We start from the raw sequence: 18,680 nt of genomic DNA on the forward strand, positions 1-18,680 counted from the left end.
CAAAATCATGACGATCTGACATTTCTTGGTGTCTCAAACAAACAAAGTTTTGTTTCCTACATCTGGAGAAGATTTGTAATATCATCTGGGACACAAAGATACAGAGTTTGGCACAAATCTGGACCAGCAGAGAAATGTATCATTACAAATAAAATGATGACATTTAAATTCTCAGGTGGCACTGGCATTAAGTCTAAGTGAGCCAAGTTGCTGGATTTAGCCACTTTTAAATCCTTTTAGCACCTTTGTTTCTAAAAAGTGACAAATTTAGAATCTTCTTCAGACAGTCAGGGAAAGGGCAATGAACACTGTGGCTGAACACCTTCCATGGTGGACCAGAGTAAGTTAAAGGTTGTTAAACTGTATGTAGATTCAATTTGGGAATGGTTGAAAAGTTTGGGGGAGTTATCAAATAACTGCGAGAGAGAAAGTTTTTGGTGGCGATGTTCTGAATTTTAGTCCCTCATCTGGGTCCAACTCTCAAAAATGTAACCAATAGCATCTTATCATGAGACCCTCCCTGTCTGGTGCAGTAATTGAGCACGACTCGGGTGGAGCAGCAGTTTGTAATTGTTTCACTTTGCTGAGTCATTTCCTATCGATGGCACAGAGGCTGATATTAAGTGATGCCTCGTTCTGGTCAGGTTCTCCTGTTTTTTCTGCTCTACTTATCTCTCTGCTACGCCCTATTTGTTCTCCTGTGTTTGACTCTTACTTTCTCTCCACATGTACTTTCTACGTCCTGCTGCAAAGTAAACAGAAAAGGGCAAAGAGAAGTCATGAAAACTATGGAAGGAAAAGAAACTGAGTGGAGTTGGATATCCGGCGGGCAGCAACAAGAAACTCATCAGGTGTGACTCTAGTGCTAATTGACAGGCTATAAGGCCTGTTTACATCGAACGCAAACCTATTATCCTCCTCTAAAAAACATGAAAAATTAGCTTCATTACAGTTCATGATGCTACATGGCCGATCCCACACTGGCTCCTCATGCGTAAAATATAACAACCCCCAGTTCTGGGAACTTTTCATTAAGTGGTCGTGGATCAGTGGACTTTCTCAATACATCATCGGAGGTGTGATGTACATGAAAGGAGCGCCAGGAGTGTACAGAACATGCTGTACATCATCACACAGAGAATTTACACAAAGAAGCCTCTGTCTGGCCTCCTGCTGGCTCCGCAGGCCTCTGGGTCCCTACAGTAAAATGATTATGCCACGGGTTTGAAACCGGATCAAGGCCTCTGCACTCCTGGCTGTCTCTGTCTCTTTATAGAATAATTAGGGGAAGTAAACAAATATAGCTCTGTGTGGACTTAACACTAGTTTGTTTAAAGGTTGTCTTTGTTTCAGCCATGCTAGCAGCAAGCCTGCAGGGATGCTACCGTAATGTAGGCCGTCGCTCTGTCCACCAAATTGGACCAGACTGAAATATCAAAGCAGCCGTTGGATGGATTACCATGAAATTTTGTTCACACTATCACGAAGCTATGATGAATCCTACTGACTTTGGAGAAAAACATAATATTGCATTGACGACACAGATTTGAAAAACGCTCACTTCACAAACAGAAGCCACAATCAAACGATTGAAGAGCTACGTCAAGTAATTTGTCCAATCACCATAGCCATCTAGTTGACAACATCACTCTATTGGTTTGTTCTCATAGCACAAATCCGCTAGTCAGTGGGGGTTTGTGATGTTTGAAATCTCTCCACAATTCGCCTTGAAAGTAAACTGTGGATGCCTTAAAACATGATATAACAACTAACAGTCTAAAACCCAAAAGATATTCAATTACCAAAGAATTTAACCACCAAATATTTACATTGAGAAACTGCAACCAGTAACTCTTTGTTGGCATTATTACATCATTTCGTGGCACTAAAAACTTTACTAAACTAAACTAAACTAAACTAAACTAAACTAAACTAAACTAAATTTACTGTTATTTTCTGTCAACCAAATAATTGTTCAAGTTTCGTGGACACAACCACTTGAGGCTGGATACAGAAGCAAATCTCCATTAGCCCCAATGTTAAAATGTCCAACTTCACAGCAGAAATAAGCATGTTTACAGCCTGGTACAAAAAACAATTTTGGTCTCTATAGCTAATTTCCACTGTTCTTGACAACAGAGTCTGATCCACATCTTTGCGGATCAAGAAACCTGTGGAATTTTTGCTGAAAAAAACGTGTATTTTACGGTCAGTTTGACTCATCACGACATAGATCAGATTAGTTAGTAGGTTTATAGGTTGCTGCTGAATGCTGAAACATATCTATGGTATTACGTGTCAGCATTCATGTGAAGATCTGCTGACAGAAAAGATTTCTGCAGCCACAGCAGCTGAACTTTAAAAGCCAGCGAGGACCCAGTTTACTGTAAGATCGAGTTTCTTTAATGGCCTGGTATCAGAATAGGAGGAGAAGAGCATCTATCAAGACTCAAGATGCTTTCATTTGCCATTTGTGGAGAGAACACTTCTGTCAAAACAAAGACAACAGTAGCAAACCATGAGAGAAAGAAAGTACAACAGAAACACCAAAAAAGAAAAGTTCATAGCTGTAATCATATTGTGCTGGTAACTGTAACTGACTGTAACAAAATGTTAGAGGTGCTCTGTTTACTTCAACATATCTGTCTTATCATTTACATCAGACCACATTGCACCTGCAGTAATATTCTTCCTGAACTTACATCACTGCAGTACTGTCATCAAACATTCACTGAGGAAGTCAGTTGTTATGATCTGTGTCAGATCTTGCACAATGTAGTGTGATTTATGTTTGTTTCATTTAACTGCATGTACATTTACTTCTTGTCAACTCTACAGTAAAGTTATACTTTGCCTCTAAACTTAATCATCGTATCATAGTGTTTTTTCATCTTTAACTTAGTCACTCAGTTTTTCACTATCAGCTTTATGTGAAATGTTATGTTTTTGGCATTTTTAATCATTTGGACAATCACTTCAGTGTCTTTAAACAGCTACGTTAGCCCGTTAGCTGGCCTAGCTGGCTACTAAAAATGGAGAAAAGCTCAAGTTCATGAGGAGCACCATCGGCTTCACAGGGTTTTGCTCAGTCCCTCTTTGTTTTTCATCGGCTAGGTTCCAGACAAGTACAGTTTTGAAAAACATTTATCCCGCAATGAGGTCGGAACTTTATTCCTCACTTTCACAAGTCAGTGTACATCAATCAGTTTTTATTTTGGCAGCTCTTCCAAGCACACTGCAGGCTGATTAGCAACTTCATACGCAAGAATAATAAAAACAATAAAAACACATTTCTGCTAACCTCTATAAACATATCTGCTTATGGATGCAGATAATGTAAAAAAACAAAAAAAAAAACAGTAGCGGATGGGGTCCAAAACTGCATTTTGGCTGATGCGTTCCGCCTCTTTTGCTGTCCACATGGACTGTTGCTACTCGGACTATAAACAGAAACCAGAACAGGACTTTCGATGCCAAAATCTTGCCTACAAATATCTGTTGATAAAGATTAATACAAAGCTAAAAGTAAAAAGTGAAGTAATGATGAGTTCACAGGAAGTAAACAGATGTTCAGCTTGTAAAATATATATATGTCACACACACACGCACATTGTGCAAAAGAACTGTTGGATGGCCTTTTGTAAGACACCCCACCCTCCATCACATCTGCCTTTCCTACTTGCTTTAATTTTAATTGGTAAACACCAGTTGACCGATCTGCTGCATCTCTTTTCATGTGACTTCAATACTTATTTTGTTCTATCTCTGCACGACAGAAGCAGATTTTTCTTTATTGGGAAACAATATTGAGATTATTGAGGGCGGAAAGGCTCACCAGGAAATCAGTGATTGCAAACTATGTTTTCTATGTTCTTGTGAAGTGAAAAGTAAAGAGAACTGAAACCATCAAAAGTAACGTGAAGAAGGTTTTGATCATTGCTTCATTGCGTTTAGAAATTCATGTGAACAAAAGAGGAAAAACTGTTGTGCAAGATAGAAATGCTGCATATGGGGCCTTCATGGTATGTGATGACATGTGATGTAAATATAAGGAGAGAGTAGAGAAAGAAAAGAATGGAAGAGAACAACCTGTTTCTGACAAACGAGGAAGTCGACAGTTTCCTGAATGTCTTTCTCAAGACTCCCTCCCACTCACATCTTTCTTCTGGTTTCATAAAAACTGTCAACAGTCAAGTTCACCAAGGCTTTAACAGCTGAATCATTACTTCTCTTTTTATCGTAACACATTTCTATTTGTCACTCTCGCACTTTCCAATCCTGATGTTTTACTTTCCTTTTCCTCACATCTATCAGTAGATCTACATAAACGTGCGTTTTTTTGTGCTTCATGTTGAGTTTCCTGCCTTTGAGGTAACATGTGTAACTGAACTTATCCAAATCAAAGCATATTTGCATCGCACCTTGCAGGAAAGAAGCAGCTCTGTTGTGAAGTGAGAAGCAAATTTCATTTAACAAACAGAATATTTTAGCATGAGCAGGAACTGTTATTACTGTGAACTTTTTGGGTAAAAAACAAACAAAAAAAAAATACCCGGGAGTGAAATAAGGGGAAGTGAATCAAGTTTCCACATTATTATTTGCATTTTTACCATATCTAAAAAGCTGTAAACATGCTCTACACGAGACGTGCAGACTGGAAAAGGAGAATGAAAACTACAACACACCTGCCTGCAAAGTAAGATAAGATAGACCTTATTGATCCCACACCGGGGAAATTCACTTGTTACAGCGGCTCACAGGTGGATAAGAAAAATACTGTAAATAGGGGCGCCCTTGTGGCTCGGCTGGTAGAGTGGACTCCCCACATATGAAAGGCTGAGTCCTTCCTGCAGCGACTCAACTGCCCTCTCTCACAGGTTGAAAGCCGTCCAGAGTTACCAGTGAGTGTGAAGTGAGTTAATTCAGCTTAGATCCAGCTCTGCATTCCTGTCTTCTCGTTTCGGTGTGGATCACCGGTCTTGAATGCCATGACTTTTTTTGAGTCACTCAATGTATCATAACGTAGTCCGTGAAACAGAAAAAAGGCAAATCACTGATCTCCATAGTTCCAAGACCATGGTTGCACACAAGATTGGTGGTGAAAACGCAAAAAAGTACTAACAATACTAAAAAAACAGAGAAATGTCCAGAGCTGCTGTAACTGCCACCCACTATTGAGTGTTTATAATCATAATCGCATTTAAACAATTTTAGCAAATTAAGTTGCTCTTCTCCTCATTAGATTCATACATAACTTTGTAACAAGGTTACATGAAGTTCCTCCTCATTCGTTTATCTATTGAAAGATAAATTGTTTATCTATCCTCATCAATGATTCCAGTGACAAACAGTCCTTGCTTACAGTCTGCATGATGCTGCACACATGTGGTAACAGTTTGGAATCTTGTTTTGGAAAAGTCGGAGGACAGTAGACTTTAGCCCAGGGGAACCGGGTTCAGGGTCCAGATCCAGAGAGAACTTCATCAGGCCAACCAAATGTTTAGAACTTTTTCCTTGTTTATATTTTTTCCTCAATTTAGAGAAACAATTTCATTATCTAGCAAGGCTGCAAAATTTCACATTGCACCAGCTCACTTTTAGTTATTGATATTGGTAGTAGCTGTAAAGGTTAAATATGAAATTCAATTCAATCAATCTTAAATTTGTAAAAACAGGCACTTTTAGTTGACGTACTCTGACAGGCACATTTCTCCTCAAGGATTAGCTACGTTTCCACCAATGCAGCCCATTTCACAAATATTTCACCTAAATCTCTGAAGTGGGATTTATTGCGACCAAACCAGCAATGGTGATTAAAATTCTGTTACCATCTGATATTTGGTTTAATTGTAAACCATCCAATACTTGTTTAGATATTTCTGAACCAAAGATGTGGACCAACCAACAATATCAATTGTTAATCTAGTTACATTACTCCATGTGGGTAGCTCCAAATCCTAAGGAACTACAGTACTTGAATAAAATGTATATATTTTTCTGAAAAGGGTGTTTTGTTCCCAGATAAGTTCCTGTGGTGTAAAAGGGCTTCCTAAAGTATTTCCTGCAACAAATTGCTGTGACAGCTCCAACAAACATATACTGTATACAAAGTCATCTTTGTGGCTCAAATCGTCATCCTGGTTTTGATCCTCACCAGCCTGTCTGTCGCCACACTGCACCTCAAGGCAGTATAAGTTTTATCATAAGGCGTCATCAGCTGGGCCTCAATGCTTCGTCTTTAATGGATGTCTTCCTAACAATGTGGCCTGTGTGTTTACTCTACACGGTCTGGTGCCATGTATGGACGTGTACCTCCAAGAGGCTCTGTGCAGTGACAGTGCCTACATACACAAACAGACCTCATCCTTCCAATGGATGGGAGCACTGATGTAGACAACCTGATAGTGGTAATATTTCACATCACACTGACATCACATGCTGCTATAGTTAACCTTAAGAGAGGTCAAACCACTTGATCGGTTTACAACAGAACATGAACACACACATTCACACACAGGACCAGGGGTCATGCTCACGAAATATTTTACATCACTGACTAAATTTATAGAATAACAGAAATGCCTAAAGGCTGTCTGTCATTTTAATCACCTGTAGTAAGCCCCTCTGTCCGGTTAGTGGCAAGTTTGTCACCACTATTGTCTGATAGTCTTGTCTTTGATTCCATGACCTCGTTGTCTAGCTGTCTTTAGCATCCCAGTTATATCTTTAGAAATCCTAATAGCCTAGTACGTTACGTATGTTACTCTGATTAAGTTGTTTTTGACAATTAAATGCTATTAAATAGGCTATATGTGTCATTATTATTAAAAAATGTACATTAAAATAACCGTTTTACCGGACAAATTTTGCAACGCTGCCTGTCAAAACGACAAACAATGAAAGTCTAATGCAGTTGGTCGGTTATATCGCTACAAAGCCTTAGCTATCACAAGAGCTGAGAGCTACAAACATGGTCGGGAAGTCAGAAAGTATTGAGAGATGAACTAACAAACACACCCTAACCAAGGTTGACACATCCAGTAGAAGAGAAGCATCTGACAATAACCAACAACGAGCAACAAAAGAGTTGTTGTGTGTAGTTCACACAGTCGTCACCAGAGCTGTTCTTGGCACTCGGGGCAAGATAAGGGAGATTTGGGATAAGTGTGAATCGCTGTGAAAATAGAAAGTGGAACGCCTTTAGCAGAACAAACAGAATAATGTCTTTGTCTGAAAACTTTGATGAGATCAATTACCAAGCACTGGCTACAGTTCTCGGCAATAGGAAAAAACAAGACATACATCTCTCTTAAAATATACATCCAAGCCCCCTCCAGGGATGTCCTGACATTCACTTACATTGCTGTAAATGCTGTGCATCTCTTAGACCCAGGTTTAATGTGGCTCTAGGAAAATCCCAAACTGACCATCAGACGTTGCAACCTGTTGGGGGATCACCCACCCAGCCATCAGAGTAAAGTCACTGAACATGATCCCCCAACAACACTTTCTCATGCTTTCTCGTTTACACTGCAGCGCCTTATTCACTTCCTGGCTGTGGTGAGATTCAAAGGTTGTGCTAACAACCTATTCAGTGCTCTAGATTTTACTCTATATCACAGGCATGTCTTGTAAAGTACAATACTGCTGCTGCTGCTGCTGCTGCTGCTGAGCTGCACAAAGTGATAAAATACAACGGAACAGGGTTAAAGATCACAGCCAGTTTCAATATCAACACATAAGACCTTCAAGACAGCAGAAATATCCTAAAAGATTAATAAAATAAAATTGATGATGATGACTCATAACAACCAAGCAACATCTCCGTGGCTGTGAAGTGAACCCAATGCTGAAATGCCAAAAACTGCAGTTGAGGACCGCTTGAGGCTGGCTCCAGAAGTAAGTCAATCTCCATAAGCCCCCAGATGAGATGAGACCTGGATGTTTTATATTGCAAATTCGGTCTCCGTAAATGTAAATAAAAGTTTAAATGATTTTTTTTTGGAGGAGAGATCAGATGAGATTTCTTCACCAGCTCCAGTAAACTTTTTCCTTCATCTTGTCCCTGCACTTTCACTCCCATCCTCTCCTTCTAATTCTTCTATCTGTTTTGGTATCACAAACTCTGACCTATCATCTGTTTAAAATGAAACTTACCATACTGCCTGTTGAAACATCAAAAACACTAATCTGCTTCCTCTTTCTGCACCGGCCACAGTTTCCTCTGTGCTACCACTTGAGCAAGATTTCTTTTTTCTCCAGCCTGCGTGCATTCACATTCAGAGTTACTGTACACTTTCATACCAAGCAGATAATTCATCAGTCAAGTTAGATTTGAGCTGCTTGCCTTTAAAGATAACACTGAATTTTAGCTGATCGACAGACTGTAGACATCTTAGGATACAGAGAATATCTTTGGAGATTAAAAGTATAGCATAAAAACAGAAGTCGAGTCAAGCGCACATGTTGGACAGGAAGCAGTGCAAGCCTCACGATTACAAAAGACATTTATCCTGCTCAATCGGTTGATGACAAAAGCATGTTTGTAGGAAAGATACTATTTAAATAAAGGAGAGTTAAGATGAAAAATACTTCAGGATGAAATGTCAGTTACTCTGCATGTAGGGGTTAACTGAACAAAGCAGAATCTGCACAGTTGAGCCACAGTCTGTGGCTTCACACCTCTTAATCATAATAAATACAAACAGCTCTGATCTGTCTGTCTGTGTGCAGAGTCTTCTGTCAGATGAACCGTAAATTCTGTCATTCATTTTCATTCATTTTCTACAGTCTCTATTTCTAGTTCTATTCTTCTTCTATAAAAAAGTTCTATTCAAAAATTCTATTCTTAACTTTCTTTTTAACTTTCTGTCTTTGTACAAGTTTAATTTAAATTCAAATTTTTCTATCTTATCTTGTCTATCTGTCTTTTAAAGCTGGAGCTAGCAGCCAGTTATCTTAGATTAGCATTAAGTCTAGAAGCAAACAAATAAATGTCTTGAATATTTAAGACGTACACAAACAGAAAAGTAAAAAACACAATATAAACAACATTTTATCCAAGTACTTGCTGCGTGCCTAAACTAAGATTCAGTAAGCACAGGTTACATGTTGGTCTGTACAGGCACTAATAAAGTTATTCTTATTATTCTTATCAAGAGTGTCATCTCCATTTTCTCCTATTGAAACTTCAGTCTGCTGTTGAGCACATGGATATGTCGCATATGAATGAATGGATATCTATTTTTGTACAGTATATTAAGTCAACGCTGCTGCTCAGAGGAAATGAAAAATCCAGATTGATCACATAAATGAAGTGAAATGTAATAGATCAATACATACTGCAATATTACATTATGATTAGATCATGTTTCAGTGTATCTGTATATCCAAAAATAGCCAGATAATCTGACCCAAGTGCACTTATGTAGTGTTGATGTACTTCTGAAGTGTTTTGAACCTTGGGGCCTACCATAGCAGCATCCACATGACTCAAATCATGACATTATTACTGATTCGTCCATTAAATGAGAGCTATACACAGAGCTGTCCTCTCTAGTAAATACATAAATATCTTAGTCTGGCTGTTGGGACTTTCTCTCTACAGTGAAGGAGTCAGCTGCTGCCACTGTAAGGGAAAATCCACCAAATATAACAAATATCAAATATAATTCACATGTTATTTCCATAAATTTGTACAGCTTGGATTTTAATCCTGAATTCAAGATAGATCTCTCTAAGTAGGGACAACACTGTAATTATGATGTACACATTCATGGGCAAAATCAAGAAAATAATCTCCTCTACTTGATCAGTATTATGAAAATACTACTTGCAGTTTCAAATTAACAAGAAAAACAGTCATCTTAAAGTGTTTGCTGATGAGACCATATTTTACTATTACAATGATTTCCAGCTTAAGAAGCCTGTAAAGCTGTGGAGGAACTTTCCTATACCAACTACAAAACAGATAACATGCCAATTCCAGAGGGGCATTTCCAAAATCATAGCCAAAGACCAGATCATTATGTATTGGGTCCCTCTCCTCAGCTGTAACATCAAGTCTTAGCTAGTCTTAGAAATCCTGGTGTTATATTTCATCAGTTCATGTTCCACATAAAGAAAGATCGCCAAACGAAGAGCTATTTTATTACAAACTGAAGTACAGATTATCGTTCACGCTGTTATATCATCTCGGTAATTGTAATTCCCCTTTCACCTGCCTCAGCAAGTTGTCTCCGAACCATCTGCAAATGATCCAGAACACTGCTTCTGGTCCAGAAGAACAACACACATCACACCAATCTCATCTGCTTTACACTGGCTTTCCATCGAGTACAGGATTTTCACATATAGAGCTCTGCAGGGTCACGCACCAGCTTACATCTCTGATCTGCCCCATCCTTACATCACAAGTAGGTCATTTAGGTCTACTGATCAGCAGTTAACTTGTTGTCCCTCGTGCTTGACTAAAAAACAAAAAGGTGGTGGCTCTGATGCTATGGATCACTCCTGTAGATTTACATTCTGGAAGCCTTTAAAAAGCAGCTCAGGGCTCGTTTATTCAAACATTGTCAGTTTTTCTATGTTTTGTTGTTGCTTTTGTTTTATTGTTCTATGCTTTCAAGTGAGGATCTTGACAATATGGAGGTCTGGTGATGGTTACACAAGATTTGTTAAGCTGAGGGGATGTTTAGGCAGAGCAACAACCGATTTGCCAACAGGTTTGAATCTGTTTCAAAAGCCTCAGTCTCACTCGACACATTAAAGACCACAAAGAGACCGTTATCTTACCTGTGGTTTGTCGCAGCTCCTCACACAAACTTACATGAGGAAACTGCAGCAGCTGCTTCCATTTCTTGCTTTTTCCTTTTCTGTTTCCGCCGCCACCTGTAAAACAAACAGTTTGGGTTTAAAACTCAAGTGCAAGAAGGATGTTTGCTTTGGTTACCAAAAAGATGTGGACATACAGTAGAACAGGGGTCTGATGGTTTGAACTGTAACTATGCGATACAACAGTATACCTGAGAGATCTTTATTTATCTTATACTGGCTCTTTATGCAGCCCGTCATCCTCCATCCTCTGCCTGAAACAAGCCGTTTTAGCTCCTATCTTTTCAAGGACCCCCAACCTAAAATCCAACTTTCTTTGATTGACCAACTTCCCAGAAGCTTGCCAAGCGGCAGCACCCAGTGCTCGTGAGCACCACCTTATCTTCTTGTCAGTGTGCTTAACGTAGCTTTAATTAACACGGGGCACTGAATTTGATTTACTGTTGATTAGACCGCAAATGAGACAAGAATTAACTTGAAGAAACAACTGACGCTGCCAGCGCGATTTCTGGTTTCTTCTGTATTGTTTCTGTTTTACTGATTATTGTACAAAAACACAACTTATATAACTTAATTTACTGATTTTAATGAGACTGTGAATGTATTGTGGATTGTGAGTAAATATTTTCTGGTCTTCCGGCAGATGTCTGCTTAAACTTTCAGTGATTTATGGAGTTTCTTGATGGACTAATAGCTTTAATTTTTGTTTGCAGTTTAGCTGCTAAGTGTTCTGTAGCTGCTGTTAGCTAGTTAGCTGTGCAGCTAGCCATCCTATTAGCTGACATTAGCCGGACTCTGAGCTTAGAGCACCAGGGAAGTATTGGTGTAAACTTCTACTACAGGAGCTTTGGAGTGCCAAGCCCATCGTCCATTAGCAGTTAGCAGTAGTTAGTGGTTGGCTACTTTAGCAACGAGTAATGTCCATTAGTAAACTCTGTAAATCAGCAAAAGTTGAGGAAGAGAAACAGACTCATGAACAACTACATATACATAGTTTCTGCAGCTATCCATGTACAGATCCAGTTCGAAGTATGTTCAGGTCTTACAGGCAGACAGACTAGGTAGGTTATTGCCCAAGAAAAACAGATGCAAACTTCAAAATAAAAATAAAAAACCCACAGCCTCCACCCACCCAACACTGCCAGACTGACACACCTGGCTGGTTAGATGAGTAGACACGATTGTCATTTAGTCACAAAGAAACAACAAAGCCTCCCGGTTTTACATAACTAATATGTGTAGTTAATACAGCGATTACAGTTCTTGACTCCAATAAAATATATAATCAAGTCTCTTCATGCCCTCTGCTGCATAGTTACACTGTGCACTGTTTGAGTCAAAGGTATAAATGCTAAGAAATATTTTTTTTTTCTTTTTTTTCTTTCTTTTTTTTTTTTTACCGTCTTAGCTTTAGAAAACATCAAAAACACATATTTAGGAACAGTTGTGGACTGAAAAGTCGGTAGTTTTTATTCAAACAAAGTTATTTGAATTATGAAAACGCAAACGGTCTGTTAGACTGTTTCGGATGCCACCAACAAAATGTCCTCACAAGTATAGTAGAAACTTAACCTGATCACAGATTCACCTTCAATCTGGGGACAATGAGGTCTCCACAGCGTTAAATATTAGCTTCAGGGTAAAGACTTGAAATTACAACTAGTTTAAAGTTATGGTATGCCTTCAGGTAATCAACAAAATGTCCTTACAGGTATAGTAGAACATGTTTTTGTGCGCAGCCATACACTCTTGAGAAAGTAAGTGAATACAAAGTGCAAATGTCACTCGAGCAATCAGAACAAAGCACAAAGAGAAACCAGAGGAAGTTCCTGTCCTCTCTGCATTTAGCTTTCAAAAGCTCGTACAGCCGGTGATACACTCCCCAGTGATGCAGTTTCATTAACCACACTGCAATACAATGCTCACTGTACTGTAGTACATTAATTTCCCTCATGCAAGTTCCAAAACCCTACAAGTTGATTTTCTAAAGAAATCATTAGGTGTCTGAACAGAGGGACAGTTTTCATAAATCAGGAATTGCTTACCTCATTTTATGAAGCAAAAATGCAAAAACTATGGACCGTTGGTTTGGACTGTTTGTCTGACATTTTATAAACAATGTGATAGATCTATTAATTAAACATAATTGAGTAACTGACTCAAGGGTCAATACACCCTGAACTACCTGTGAAGGGTGTATAGTTTGGTTACAGGAGTAGGGGAGACAAGGGTACTATAAAGTTAAAATACATTTTGAATTAACAGTTAAATAAATTCTCACCGATTAGAAATGTATATGTTTACTGACACCACTTAAAAACACACTTGTTAAACACACAATCCCACAGTCAAGCGTGAAATTTTTAAATATCTTGTTTTGTCTGGCTAACAGTACAAAACTTAAAGATATTCAGTTTATAATCAGATAAAACTGAGAAAGGCAACAAATTCTCTAAATATGCAGGCTGAGGCCAACAAATGTTTTTGCTTCATAAGTAAACAAACATTAATTAATTGTTGCTGGTTGAACAGTTATAATTTCCCTTGAATTAAAAATACATCAAACAATAAAACTTAAATTAGTTTTCTTTAACCTGAAAAACACACAGAAAAACATCCCGATGGAAATTTCTGTCTGGTTCTGTAAACACCTCACTGAGTGTCCCTTCAGATCTCATCCAGAGAAAATAGAGTTCTGGCAGATTAAACATGGTGGTGCTATGAAATTCATAGAACTGACTGCCCTTAGTTATACTCCAGGATCAAACAGCGTGTCAGAAACGCAGTGTAGGAGCTGTAGATGTATTTACTGATAACACAGTGTTGTTGTGAATACAGCATCAGACTCACTGTGTCATCTGAAGAGGAGAAAGTCAATACCACACGTCAGGATTTGCTATTCAAATACTGCAAGGGGGCTGCTACTCCGACATACAAGTAGAGATGAATTAGTCACAGATACAATGCAAACAAGATGCTTTGTTTGTGTCCGGAAAACAGATGATAATATCAGCGACAGAATTAGCAATAACCTGATTGATAACAGAGAAAAAAAGATGCCTTATGTCATCCTGTGCATACATGGACATGTAGACATGAGCATGAGAATACAGTCTGTCTCCAACGACTATATTTAGTATGTTTAAAAAAAGCCCACTGCAGATTTCTTCATGTTAAAGGTGGGAAAACAAAGGCTACACATTGACTTCACAATATCAGATTTACACTAGATCGAGCACAGCTTATTTAATATTTAAGTTGTTTTAAATCAAATACTGCCAAACATTTGATATAACTCTTTTACAATCTTCAAGATACAGCCAACTGTCTTAGACTCTTAGTTGTAACTTAGTTACACACATGGGGTTTTATCACATAAGAATACATTATAAAAAGCTGCCCAATGTCAGTACTGGACTACGAAAAGGCAACAGATGATCTTTTTTCTTTTCTCAATCTATATTGTCCGAGTTCAGAATATGTATCAATGATGCTGATACATATTATCATACTGTTGTTCTTGAGGTGTTTTTCCAGTTAATTTAAAATTAAAGTAAAGCACTTGTGACTAAAACTTTAAACTTCAAATTTTCCAGTAGGCTTTACATCTCTCCATCTATATGAATAGTATTTCTCTTTCCATAACAAGACAATAATAAGACACCTCAGCTGATTTTTAAGTGTTAGAAACTGAAACATAGTGACTATTGATGTTAAATTGTTAACTTGTATGCTTCCGCAGCCCAACAAAAAGATAAAGTTTAAAAGGAACAAGGGCGACACATCCTCATGTTTTAGAAGTTTAAAAATAATGTAAACTACTTAATACATTTGCAATACATATACATACATATATATAAATACATCTGAATATAAAGCATGCAGCAGAGAGAGATCGAATGATCGATCAGTCGGCTTATTTGTCAGATTTAGGTGGCATCAGGTGCTTGTCCACAGGCTCAGGCAACATGAACAACATGGAGTGAAAACAGTCAAACACAACCTCCATAACATTAACAAGTTTCTTGACAGAGAGTCTAAATGCCTTCCCACAACCCTGAGCTGCACTACCCCCTTTTTGTTTCGAGCACCTGGTCCTGATGTCTATTAAAGACTTCAGAGCATCAAATCACTTTACCTGTCAGATCTCACCTGCAGCATAATCCCCCAATGGCATAAATCAAAAAACGACCTGCCTTCCTAAAAGTTTAAAGAAGTTTAAAAAGTACAAGTGCTTCAGACGAATCTGAGAAACTCCACATGTCCTGCAGCCAGCGCCGGGTTCTGGCTACATTTGGGCCCTGGGCACAGGACTTTAACCCAGGAGATCATTATTCATGTCACCTGTGACATCAAAAATTAAGTTACAGAGCCCATTTTCACTTGTAAGTTAACTTACGGAACATATTTAAACTTTACGTGAATTAACGTTTTACTATACTTTAAGTAATATTTTCCTAAACCTTAACCTATATCGTTTTTGTCCCTAAACCTAATCAAAGTTTCACAACGTATATGTTTCAAGACATATTTAATGTTGCTAATGTGACTATGGAGTACACTTATGGAATATATTTAAGTCACGTCAGGTACGTAACTTTACGTGACTTAAAGTTGTTCCTTTTTGTGCCTAAACCTGATCAAGTATGTTTTAAACACTGAAACATATTTAATATAATGTGACCGCGGAGCCCTGCGCATACAGAAAGGACACCAGAGGGGTACCTACAACATCATATTTCGAAACATCGACCAAACTGCAGTATCTGACAAGTTGGGAGTGATAGCATGATGTCACAATATAGATATTAAATTTGCATTTACTTTAGTAAAAGAAAGTCACTTCTTTGATGTATTTCTTCCTCTGAGATAAAGTATGGTTAGCTCTAGTGCAAGAATAGATATGTGTGATGAGAGAGTGTGTGAGAATGTAACGCTCATCTTCTCACGGCCCTCTGCAGATGGCCTCTGCAATTACATTTCCACACTGAAATGAATTTAGTATTGCATGGGGTGGCTGTGGCTTGGAGGTAGAGCAGGTCGTCCACTAATTGGCAGTTCGATCCCCTCCAGTCTGCATGTCGAAGTGTCCTTGGGCAAGAAACTGAACACCAAATTGCTCCCGAAGGCTGCGCCATCAGTGTGTGAATGTGAATGAATGGTTAGCTCCTCAAACTGATGAGCAATTGGCACCTTGCATGGCAGCCAATGCCATCAGTGTATGAATGTGTGTGAATGGGTGAATGAGATGCGTACTGTGGTCGGAAGACTAGAAAGGTGCGACATTTATCATTTACTTTCACTTTTGCAATTTTTTTCAGACTTTGGAAAGTTGTGAAATTGGTGCCACTTTCATAGTCTTTGCTGTATTCGCACAAATTCAGGCAAGAAAGTAAACGGCAAACCAAATATCATTTTAACAAATGAAACCAGGACTGTAAAATTAGATGAGAGAATACCGTCAACGGTAACGGTCAACACATTGCCAACCAAAGTTGACATATTTTAACTTTTTGGAGTCCTTCGTGACAACCTAATGTAGATTACGTAGCTCTGTAACACAATAAGAAAACATGTGACAACAAATTCGTAATTTTAGTGACACATCACCAGGAAAGTGTCGTCCAGAAGATGTTGTCCGTCTGTGTAAATCCATGTGAATGCAGCCTAAAACATACAAAAACGAAACATACAGTCCTTTAAATTCAAAGCAATTTCCTCATCGCCAGAGGACCTCTGTTGGTTTACCACGTGCTGATGGCGTCACTGATCTCTTTGCATCAATTTTCTTCAAACTTTATACATATTTGCATATTGGCAAATGTGTGTTCTTAAAGGGTCAAACGAGGTCTAGTCAGGCTGTCCAAAAGGTTGTAAAGTAACACTAACACTGTGTCTAGTCTCCAAGAGAGGTCAGAAGTCAAGGCCTTGACCGGTGCTGGGAGATATGTTGCCTTGAGTCCTCTACAAGAACAACAGATGAAGCGCTGAATGGAGCAGATAAGCTCGCAGCGAGGGATCATGACACTCATCTTCTCGTGTCCCTTCGCAGATGGCATTAGGATTATGTTGGCAACAGTCACCACAACCTTTGTCTCCTGTTTGGAATAACAATAACAGCTAGGGCTCTCATGATGTTTCCATTGTTCACAGTGAGATGTTCTGTTTACAATTTCTACTCATGCACAGGAAGGGCTGTGCCAGTGTTTTTTTTAAATATATGTTTGAATGAGAGCAATTAAATGAAATTAAAATTGCAAGCCTATGCAGAAAAGTACTTAAACCTCCTTGTACAGCACAGCTGCTGCGCCTCAAACATCCTGTTTCGCAAACGTCAGGACGATGCTGCAACATCAGCAAGGGAAGCCCGATGTGTCGCTGCAGTCTCATTTCACAGTTTGCAAACCCCTTCCGGACCTCTCACACTTCCATGTACATGAGCCAAAGCCAAACTTACGCTATGAAACTACCTATTTTATTACACAACAGTAAACAACAACGCTGACAAACGTTTGGGGGACACTCTTTAATTGCTCGGCATCACCCCCCCCGGCTGTCTTATTTCACCAAACCCCACTGTGGAGGCGGTTTAGCCTGTCACAACAGTGTTGACTTGACAGCTTCAAGTGAGCACCGTCAACGCGGAAGATACACGTTTTAATCCAAAATAAATTGATTCATCCGAATAATTCCCGAGCCGAATTGGACACCGTTTCATAGAGAGTTAGCATCCGTCATCGGACGTGTTAAAAACGCGCATGTGCGGTGACAAATAAAGCCGGAAAACTTTAAATAGGTAAAGTGAAAATGGAGTTCAACACCCGCATACGGAGAACAAGCGCGTATTTTTAGGAGATGTCCTGCGGCATCAAATGATCTGTTCGCCGGCCAAGAGGAAGTGCGGTAACCCGTTCAGATCGCCAACGTCTGGGAGGAGAACTCCAGCCGTTGAACAGCCGTTGTGTGCCGGCAGAGAGAGGAGCTGTCAAACCGCCATCTCCATCTCCATCCCTTACCTTCCCGTGCTTTCAACAGCACCGTGTTGGCTACGATGTTCTCCAGCTCCATGTTGATGCTGTGTGGGGTAACAGCAGCAGCAGCAGCAGCAGACGGAGCTCCTGGTCCCCCCCTCCCCACCGGACGGCTTCAATCTCAGTTTATCCTCTCTCGAAACACCGTTCACTACCTCCACCCTCCGCCCTGCCGAGGAGGAAAAAAAATTAACTGCTTTCAGCAGCACAGTCCCGTCCTGTAACAGTCGGCACCCCTCCTCTTCTCTTTCTCCTCCTCTGTCTCCTCCTCCTCCTCCTCCTCCTCGTCCTCACACCGTCTCCGCCCTGAAGCTCCTGTCAGAGAGGAGGAACAAACACAGACGTCTCACTCTGTTTTAAAATCACAGTTTCATTAAAAAAAAAAGTCAAAATATGATACAAACATCACCGACAGACCTCTCACTCTGTCTTAAAATCACCGTTTCATAAAAAAAAAAGTCAAAATATGATACAAACATCACCGACAGACCTCTCACTCTGTCTTAAAATCACCGTTTCATAAAAAAAAGAGTCAAAATATATACAAACATCACCGACAGACCTCTCACTCTGTCTTAAAATCACCGTTTCATAAAAAAAAAAGTCAAAATATGATACAAACATCACCGACAGACCTCTCACTCTGTTTTAAAATCACCGTTTCATAAAAAAAAATGAGTCAAAATATGATACAAACATCACCGACAGACCTCTCACTCTGCTCACTCCACAGTGCATTTAGCTAACAAGCTAAAAACAAGCTGAAACTCTATTAAATCATTTTTTATAGGATACAGTAGCCTAATTTAATTCAAT

General features: G+C 39.2%; 1 protein-coding gene across 2 annotated transcripts in view; it reads right to left on the minus strand.

Annotated features, from left to right (window-relative positions):
• grk6 (G protein-coupled receptor kinase 6) overlaps positions 1–18,195 on the minus strand; it is a 53,326-nt gene extending 35,131 nt beyond the window's left edge. For both annotated transcript variants that reach the window (XM_027273321.1, XM_019263255.2), the window contains exons 1-2: positions 17,850–18,195; positions 10,795–10,890 (exon numbers count right to left, since the gene is read on the minus strand). In XM_027273321.1, the coding sequence (XP_027129122.1) occupies positions 10,795–10,890; positions 17,850–17,901 (148 nt within the window). In that variant the 5' untranslated portion in view covers positions 17,902–18,195. The remainder of the gene's footprint in view (positions 1–10,794; positions 10,891–17,849) is intronic.
• Between the last annotated feature and the right edge of the window lie 485 nt (positions 18,196–18,680).

The sequence above is a fragment of the Larimichthys crocea genome, chromosome XXII (assembly GCF_000972845.2).
Source record: "Larimichthys crocea isolate SSNF chromosome XXII, L_crocea_2.0, whole genome shotgun sequence".
Lineage (NCBI taxonomy): Eukaryota > Metazoa > Chordata > Actinopteri > Sciaenidae > Larimichthys > Larimichthys crocea.